The 10,000-nt window shown below is 35.6% G+C and overlaps 1 protein-coding gene across 21 annotated transcripts in view; it reads left to right on the top strand.

The window, feature by feature from the left end:
• LOC144959152 (tensin-3-like) overlaps positions 1-10,000 on the top strand; it is a 400,273-nt gene that overhangs the window by 322,888 nt on the left and 67,385 nt on the right. For 15 of the 21 annotated variants that reach the window (XM_078891652.1, XM_078891665.1, XM_078891661.1 and 12 more), the window contains 2 exons: positions 3,398-3,886; positions 6,845-7,360. In XM_078891652.1, the coding sequence (XP_078747778.1) occupies positions 3,398-3,886; positions 6,845-7,360 (1,005 nt within the window). The remainder of the gene's footprint in view (positions 1-3,397; positions 3,887-6,844; positions 7,361-10,000) is intronic. The other 6 variants (XM_078891657.1, XM_078891670.1, XM_078891672.1 and 3 more) reach the window with 1 other exon arrangement.

The following is a 10,000-nucleotide window of genomic DNA, read 5'->3' as shown; positions in this document are numbered from 1 at the left end:
TCATCAGTATAAGCAAAAATAAATAGATAAATAAATGAAAACAACCGGACGTTTTTTATAAAACTAAAATTAACAACAATCGAAAAATAAGCCCCAACAAAAACACTTCAATAAGAACTGCAACAACTACATAAACACACAAATTGGAACTGCAACAACAACAACATAAACACACCTATTAGAACTGCAACAACAACAAAAACAGCATGGGCTAAGACAACAAAACAATAACAACAACAAAAACAATAACAACAACAACAACTGGCCGTGTGCCTAGACTGCGCCAAGACAACCTGTAAGTTTTGCCAAGAATCGTATTATGCTTTTGGCAAACACGAATCACATCTGATCGTGTACTCCGGTTTCACCCAGTTGTTTGCAAAAATGATGGGGGGAAAAAAAAGAAAGAAAGAATTCAATTAAAAGAAAATAATGAAATAAATGGGAAAATAAATGAATGAATGAATAAATAAAATCATTATGATTATATACAGTCATAGATGTATAAATATATCAATTTTTTTATATATATAGATAAATGAATAATCAAGTAAATGAGTGAATAACTAAATACATGAATAGATAAATTAAAAATAAATAAATAAATAAATGGAATAAATTGAAAAAGTGCGTTAATGAAATAAATTACGTAAACTTGGCCGTAGATTCAAAGCCAAATTCCAATGAATTGAAAGCTTTGATCTTAAAACAGTTAATGAAGGTCATGATTTGATTTCATCTTTTTGGCATACAGTCAAATTCCCAAAGATTATTTCTCACCAATTCTAATTTCGTTCAACTTGAGTGAAAATGAAAAACGCTCATAAGAACAAAATATAATACAATGTAGATATGACCCACCGCGTCACTTTAGTTTTATGTGGAATTCAAGTTAAGGAAAAAAATAATTTTTAAATATGCCAAACTAATCATAATATTTCTGAAAACTAAGTTGTTGTTTTTTTGTTGTTATTTTTACTTTAAGAGGAAAAGTTGTTTTCCTTAATGAATTTATTAATTTTAAGTCAGTTCTATTTGTTAAGGTTTAAAATTCCAATCACCCCCCCCATCATGGACACACATAATACCGTTTTTAGACGATTGGTCACACATAAACAAACAGATAGTCTACAGCCTCTGTCATACCATGACGGATTACTGCACTGGTTTTAGACCTGTCTCATTTTAATCTATATCTCAACTTGATATTTTTCTACTACAACGAGCATTTTCAAATTCACTGTTTTCTAATCCTAATTATGATAACATGTTAATATTTTCTTGAATCTATTATCATTATTCTATCGGCAAAGGGTTTTTGCTTTTGACTTATTTAACCACTTCAATTACAGTAATAATATATTCATATTATCTGCTACCAATTTACAGTAATAGTGCTATTTGCCGTGATACTTCACTCTATCCATAATAGCATATCATTAATCATAATAATTAATGTATTGACTCTGCACTCCTAAGATATTCTTTGTCTGTTTGTGGCTGTGTGTGTTAATGTGTGTTTGTGTGTGCTGATTATCTTTGCTCTGTTAGTGCTTCTAGAATTGTTTTCTTTCTTCACCTCCATCTTTTCCTATACTCAAAACAAACAAAAAAGACAGTTAACCATTTTTAATGAAGGAAAGCAAACTTACAACGCAGACAACAAACAGAAAGAAAAATTATAATAATTGAACAGTAATAGATACACACAATTTTCTTGTTAAGTGTTGATAAAGAATTAGATTTATAATAAAGAACCCGTTAAGTTCTTCTGGTTGAGCCAAAGCAGAATGTCTTGGGAGAAGAAACCCTCCCTAGAGCAGCAAGTGGTTCGGTCCATAACTTCTTACTCACGAAAGGTGCTGGACCACACCTAGGTCATGACTCCTATCTGCCTTTCTACATTCATGTACCGGAACGGGGCTTGAACTCACGACCTTCTAATCAGGATTTATAATAAAGAAACCAACACATATTTTAAATCTTATTTTGGTAATGTGATATTATTTTGTTAATTTACGATACAGATACAATAATTGAGAAATTGAAATAATTCCTCTTTAAACCAATTGAAATTGACCAGAATAGTGATATCACCTGACAATGGCATCACAATATGAAATAAAAGAGTATAATTGTTTATACGTTTACTGTCTATTCAATGTAACACGTTTTGAAGCAGCCATTAGTTCATAACTTTCCCCTGAAGTATAAATTAGATACCACGTATTACGGTTCACCACAAGGGTCCTACATTTTAAACAACTCATAAGATATTTAGGATTTGAAAGAAAATATGGAGCATTAATCATGGTAGAATCGCTTTATTTCAGCTCCATAATAGATAGGCTCAGCAATAGGCACTGTCTAGTCTTTATTCTTCTACTTTATTCCTCTTTATCTCATTTATTTCTGTTTATTTTCTTGCAGCCTGATCTCATTTCGTCTTGTGTTTTTTATGTTTTTGTTTTACTGAGTGCATTTTGAGTGGTTGCTTTGTGAATGGCGAGATTGCTTCCACGTCCTTGGCTCAATTTAGGTTGTTTTCTTTTTTCTTTCTTTTTCCTAAATCAAGAGAAAATATTTAGTGTTTTGCCTTCCAGCAACAACAAAAGAACAAAATCCTTATAGTTCATGTACTACACATTCAGTGGGATATTGTTATGCAAGAAATGTAAGATGTTTTGTCGCATTAGGACATGACAAAGCATCGATAGTATTGACTTGTAGGAATTGGCTGGCTATACAATTGGGGAAAATGAGACTTTGTTTCAACAACACAAAAACGCGACTTATCTGTTCAAATTTTTTATTGTTAAAGAGAACTACTTATGTTTAGATGAAGCTGCACCAGTTACGGGGAAAGGTGGGGGGGGGGGGGGGGTCTTCCCACGTTTAAAAGAAATTTTAACAAGTTGTGGAATGATCAAAATGCGAGTGTGTTAGTGGCCGTACTTTTAAAATGATAAATATCGCCTCTAAATGTGTAGTACAATTTCAAAACGTATTAATATATATATATATATATATATATATATATATATATATATATATATATATATATATATATATGTATATATATATATATATATATATATATATATATATATATATATATATATATATATATATATATATATATATAATATAAAGAGACAGACAAATTTCTTGGTTTCTATGTCTGAGTGGGGTTTTGTATTTGTTTTCATTTTCTTCCTGCCATTATTTAAAATAAAGTTTTACTCACTACTTATTAACCATTAATCCATTATTTAATGACACACCGCTCACTTCTATCGTAACCATTGTCTATCTGCCAATGCCTGTGTGGTGTGCGTGATCCCATTTGGCCCTGTCTGACCAATCATCGTCAACAACAACGACCTTGACCTTGCAGTGGATGTCAATAGGAACGGAATTTCCCCAACTAAAGCGGCACAACAATCTCACGTACACTCCACTAGAATAATTAATCCGCAGCAGCAACAGCAACAACAACAACAACATCATCCCCATCATCTTCAGCACCAACATCACCAACAGCAAATTCATTATCAGCAGCACCAGCAACAACAACCAAATCAAAGCTACTCCTACCAACACCAGCATCAACAGCACTCAAGGACGGCGAGTGTCACGTCACCCCCTCCTCCTCACGGACCTGATCACAACAGAGCCCCCGACGGAAGTCTCTACGCCACCGTCAACAAAAGGGTTCCTCCGCCGCCCGCGTATTCATCCGTGGTCCCAGGAGCCCCAGGACATCCCCAGGGCGTTATAGATCACTCCGCAGTGACGTCAGCATCATCGCCATCTCCCCATTACAGTAGACCACAACATCCACCCCATTTAACCAACGGCTCTCATACCCCTAGCATTGACTCGGGTCAGTTTGAATCCCTTTCTTTTCCATCCCATCTTCTCTCGCTTCCATAGACCAGCAGCTCTGCCAAATTGCTTCACTTTTCGTCATCCAGTAGAATTCTGTCTCGTCACTGTTTCCTGTAGTATGACCTTGTACGACCATTTTAGTTTGGGGGAAGAATTCGACTTTACCGCGTAATTCTCTCTATAACTATGCTAACCTAATGGGCAAAACCTAATGATATTTTTTAATGGAAAATTTGGCGTGTATCAAATATTCAGATCTCCCTTCATGCACCCGATTTTACTAACAAAGAAAAAAGAAAAATAAAGAGGGAGAGAGACTTTTGACGCCGAATTTGATCACTGCCCAAATGTAACTAGAATTTGAAAATAAACAAAATGATATAGCGATTCAGGGGCGGTTACCTTTGTTTGCGTTTTTAAAAATTATTAAGCAGACGCAATTTGGCGGACGCTACTGTATTTATTCTATTCTATTATTACTATCTCTACCCATTAGTCGTGCATTTCTTGCTTAATTTTGCCATCTTTATTATATTATTTTAAGCTAAACAATTTTGCCATACGTTCTCTATAGTATTTTAATGGTTACATTTAGGTTGATAAGCATTTTACTTGATTCAAAACCATTTTGGTACAACTTATTTGCTTCCTCGTGTAAACTGCATCCCACTTTCTTTCTATCTGCTTGGCTATCTTAACCTGTTACATTTGAAATCTCGTTTCCCTTTAACCAATAGATGTAAAGATACAAGATGCTCATTGGGCATAACTTTCTCTATTTAACGTCACCTTTAGAAGTAATGATGCATCGTTCCATGAAATAACGAGGCCATTATAGAAAAGGAACCAAGTAATAATTTATAGCATTGACACAACTTTTGCATCACCAATATGTTGGCTTAAAGAGGATAATTGATTACCTTCAATAGTTGCACACATACTGACCATCGTTGAACGTCTGATTATATAAGTATTATATTCTCTAACCGGACATCATGAACCATTTATTATCGGTGTCACCAAGACGGGTCAAATCCGTTCCTACAGCTGTTTTTACACTTAGTGAAAATGGTTGGTTCGAAGTGCTATGTGGCCATCAATATTTGTAACCAACAAACAATCAAACAAACAAACATATGTATTATTTATCGTATATATTATATTATCACGAGAAACATGGATTAATTCATATGTTATAAGATGATCAACGGATAAATTATTAACGTGCTCAATTTAAAGATAATAAATTAAATTTTTCTTCAAATCAAGATGACTGCGGTGCCAAAGTTGTGGCAAGGAAATCGAAATAGGTTGCCGCTCTTCTTTCGTTGTCACGAATTACGTCCGAAATAGAAAAGAGAATGTTCAGTACAAGTCTTGTATTATAAATCTATTGCAAGATATTTTCATTTTTTTGCTGGTAAAAACAAAACAACGCGCAATTGTAACTATTCCAACCCAATGTTTAGAGTTTAACCATGCCCAATGCGAATTTTATTGTTACGATCCAATCCTCCCCTCCCCTCCCACACAAACACACACACACACACACAAACACATTCCCACCATTTTGTGCTAGAAAGGTCATTCACCTGACCAGGTCACTTTACAATTTAAATCCCACTTCCTATCTATCTGGCAAACTGTTCTTCTCGCAATTTCCTTACATAATAATAAAAGCCAAAACCAAAAAAATCAACACCAAAATCCTCTTAGCCAGAAAATAAAATTACCTGTCGGTTTCATCCTTGTCTCGTTGGCCAACCTACCCCAGGCCAGCGATTTACCTGAATACACGTTTACTTGTTGATAAAGAAAAACCTAACATGTTAAAACCAATGTTTATATTTGAAACAACGAAGCTAATTCTGTTTTTTTTAAAATCCTCATCATATTTACCTTTAAATTCTATTTGGGGTGGGTCTTTTATATATTCTCTTAAGTTAACTTGTTACAGTGTGTGAAGTGAAGTGCTGTGCTGTGCCTTTTTCTCATAACACAACTCTAATTTTATTTATCCAAATAATCACAGACTCTTGAATCTCAGCAATCTCCAAAAACTGTGTTCTTACACCAACACATAAACCAACCATTTTCTTTCCTATCTTCTCATATCTCTTGGTTATGGTGTTCTTATATTTACAAGTACATACTTCCAACTAATTTTGTCCTATTTACAGAATAGATAAAACGGAAATAAAATATTGTGCAGATTTTAGATATTTTTAGAAATGAAACTCTGCATGTTATGATGTTTATCGTGTTATGATTATAACTCATATCATATTATTCCTTCCTTTCTTTATCCCCTTTTCAATATAACTGCTCTCCTGGATACGCCACGGATTTTAACTACACATCGGATACGTCATTGCTATCGTTGGAATTTTGGATCTATAACTTCTATACTCCGTTGTGGACACACCATGGCGTACTCACGTCTGAATCCTGCTTCTATGGATGTACGAATACTATAAATATCGATGTAATCTGAAAACGCTCTTGTTAAACTGAATCATCATTGCATTCAACGTGGTGGCTGGGATTTCTAAAAATAAACTGGATATTGTTACGCTTTCGTCAACACTTCCTAATCGAATCACAATTGCCATGGTGACATCACATGGTTGATCCCCATGACATTCCGTCAATACCCTCAACGTTTTACTGTAATCGGTACGGCCATTGCCCCTATTTGCCTCCCGTTGGATACGCCATTGACAACACCGTAACAACAACGACAAAAACAACAATTCATAACAAACAAACAACACACCAAACTACTACTTCATTATCTCTTACCGTTACTGTCATCACCATTCTTGACACTAAAATGTACTACTACTGCTGCCGCTTTCACTACTTCTAATACTAATACCACTACTACTACCACCACCACCACTACTACCACCACCACCACCAATACCACCACAACTACTGCCATCACCTTTAGGTTACGCAGGGCATAACACCAGCTTCACCTCCCACTACACCTCATCTGCCACCACAAGCCACAACAACATCAACAACAACAATATCAGCAAGCCTCCTTCCTCCAGCGATCACCCGTACCACCATCCAGCCTCATCCCCATCTGCCCCAACAACCACGCACAAAGTCCCCAGACAGCAGACACCAGAAGAACGGTCTCAGCTGGACGACCTTCTAAGTGACTTACTCAGTGAACAAGCCTACGTCTCGCCCAGTCAGGCTTCACCGCAATCCTTTACCACAGCCACCCAGTCCCAACCCTCACCTCAGCTACAACAGCCGTCACCGAGAGAACCAGCAGCCGCGTCACACCACCCCGTCAGCAGTAGCCTCAGCCCCAGCACAGGCCCCAACATGAACAACGCCAAAACGGTGACGACTACCACCAGGACTTACACCAACTACACCACATCCGACTCCCTCCCTAACCCGGACAAAGTCCTCATTCAGAGAGCGGAAGTGACCTATAAACTTCCGGGTAAGAAGATTGATATTCGTGTCTATTTATTTGTTGTTGTCTTGTGCCCTAGGAGAAGGAATCTACTTTAGAATGAACGGGGATTGGGGGGGGGGGGGGGGATAAAAATTTAATTTCAGATACAGAAAGTTCATCAGTAATAGCATTTATTTGTAATACATTGTCTAGTCAAATAGAATCAGTCCTAAGTTTAAAACTTAAATTTTGTTTCAATGGGGCTTCTTTTTTTTTTTTGGGGGGGGGGGGGGGGGGGGGGGGGGGAGGTGTTTTTGTCTGTTTTGTTCTTTTGAAGCTGGTAATGTTGTCGTCTATTAGACTTTTACTAGATTTGTTTTTAAAATGTCGTCTTGTTAGTTACAGTTTCAGGCTGAGAATAAAAGATGTGATGTTAGTATATTTATACATATTATTATATAATGAATTAGTGTGTTTTGTACTGGTAGCGGTGGTGGTGATTGCTGTTAGGTTGGTGATGGTATAATATTACTAGAAATTGTTCGGGGTTTTTTTTCTCTCTCTTTCTCTTTGTCTCTCTTTTTCGGTTTGGAAGATACTGATGTCTCGTATTAATGTCACGTAGACCGTAGTAGTTAAGTTCACTTTTCTTTACATTTATTATTGATTTTACTCGATTTTCTTATCCATGCTAGTTGTTATTATGGTAATCACAGTGTGTAGATAAAGTGTTCATGATCATTATCATCATTATTATTATTTAGATAATTGTTTCAGAGGCATGCTATTCATTCGATGCACAACCTACGGGTACAGGCAAGTGTCTTGACTACAGGACTACCAACCGCTACAACCAATGCTGTTCTAGCATAATCTTACAAAAACATCTTTTTACATTTTGCTCAGTACACTTTTACTTTTTAACGTAACGGATGTAAAATCCCCCCCCCCCCCCCCCCCCCCCCCCCCCCCCCCCCCCCCCCCAAAAAAAAAAAAATAATAATAAATTCCAGTTTGCAAGTTTTATGTTATTTTTATCAATAGGATTCAATAGACTGATGTCACGTCCGGCCAGCAACCAGCAGCTTGATTCTAACCAAAGAGAATCGGTACTTTTTATTCTTCTTGCTGGTTAGAACTTTTTCACATGTCATGTGATCAGAATGTAATAAAGTCAAAACATGATCAGATTTAGAATGTTTTTCTCCTCTGGATACACTTTTATGCTCGTCGGAGAAGTATTTCATAAGATGGAGATATATATATAATAATGGCGTCCGCCATTGTTCCGATAGTTACTATGTATCATTACGAGGGAAGTGACGTCACGACTGTTGAACCCTATTGCTATAATATGAGACAAATCTTTCCTGGCGAAATGTAAAAGGGGGTTGGGGGGTGTTGTCAGTGTTCTGAAGTATTAGAGAAATCATTTTATTTTTAAATCAAAGAAAGAAAGCTTACAGAGAATATTCCATGACACTTTTGCCTCGTCTCGTCGCTAACAATCGTGCACACGTTAATTATTACTTGGGTACTAACGATACGTAACATTTAACATTTGATTTATTTAGTTATTTTAGTCTAGACTAGTATGTAGTAGCTAGTACTCGTCTTATCGAATCGGAGGTGATGTTCAAAGGGAGGTAAGGGATCAATTTCACAAAATTGAATTTCTTGAGTTATGCCCCTTCTTGAATTGTTATATTCAATAATGATTGGTTTATTTTTCTTTTCTGTCTTTTTCTTCTTTTTGTCTCTCTCTTTTTTCTTTTTTTTTTCTTCCTTTTTTAAAATATTTATTTATTTATTAATTTTTTATTTTTTTTGGTCATAATTTATTTCTCCTGTAATCGTGTTTGAATTCAGTGTTGCTAAAGTCACAGTTTACAACGAATACAAGAAAAACAGCACATAAACTTATCGTGTTTTTAAAAGCATTCAAATTTAGATTTTTGCCAAATGTGATTTATGCAGTCTTACCTCCATTTTCTTCATCTCGAGAGATATTTACCTTGATACAATTCCAGATTCTCGTTAGGCCAAACCAATTTAAGAACCCTTCAATTACACATTTTGTCTTCAAATCATCTCTCTGTTATGTATTATTGTTTTTATTTTGAATGTATAATGTAAGCATTTGAGTGCGTTCCTCTTTGTTGGATTTTGTGCTTGTGTCTGGATGAGACTTGTAGGTGATTTCAAAGTAAGTACATTGATGGTATGCTCTTGGAATCTACATCTGATCCCTATTTGTTCTCAGTTCCCCTTTGTCTTACTTTTTCTTGGGTGCTTTAATTGTAATTCTAGAACTTTTTACTATCCCATTTTCTTCCTTTTTACTGGCGCTGATATAACCTAAATGTGTTGCAAGCGCCGTAAAACCCTTAAAAACAAAACAACAAACAAATTTTGTCTATGAAAAAAAACAAAAAAACAAAAAGCAACAAAAAACCAAAAACAATCCTCATTCAAAACATCCCAATGAAAATAATTTACCTACAGAAAACGTATGAAATAATAACATTGTTGACCTAATATGAATCTCATAAGGTGGTGTAAAACAACGTGTACATATGTGCTGATCTGACAGCCGAACGGAATTATGGGCTTGATTTAACACTATTTGTGTTGGTTTGAGAGTATTTTCATAAACAACAATGAGCCCATAACAATTTGGGTTAC

The sequence above is a fragment of the Berghia stephanieae genome, chromosome 13, assembly GCF_034508935.2.
Source record: "Berghia stephanieae isolate SIO BIC M18660-M18661 chromosome 13, UCSD_Bste_1.3, whole genome shotgun sequence".
NCBI lineage: Eukaryota > Metazoa > Mollusca > Gastropoda > Nudibranchia > Aeolidiidae > Berghia > Berghia stephanieae.
The sequence above is the reverse complement of the archived record's forward strand: the minus strand, read 5'-3'. Positions and strand labels throughout refer to the sequence as shown.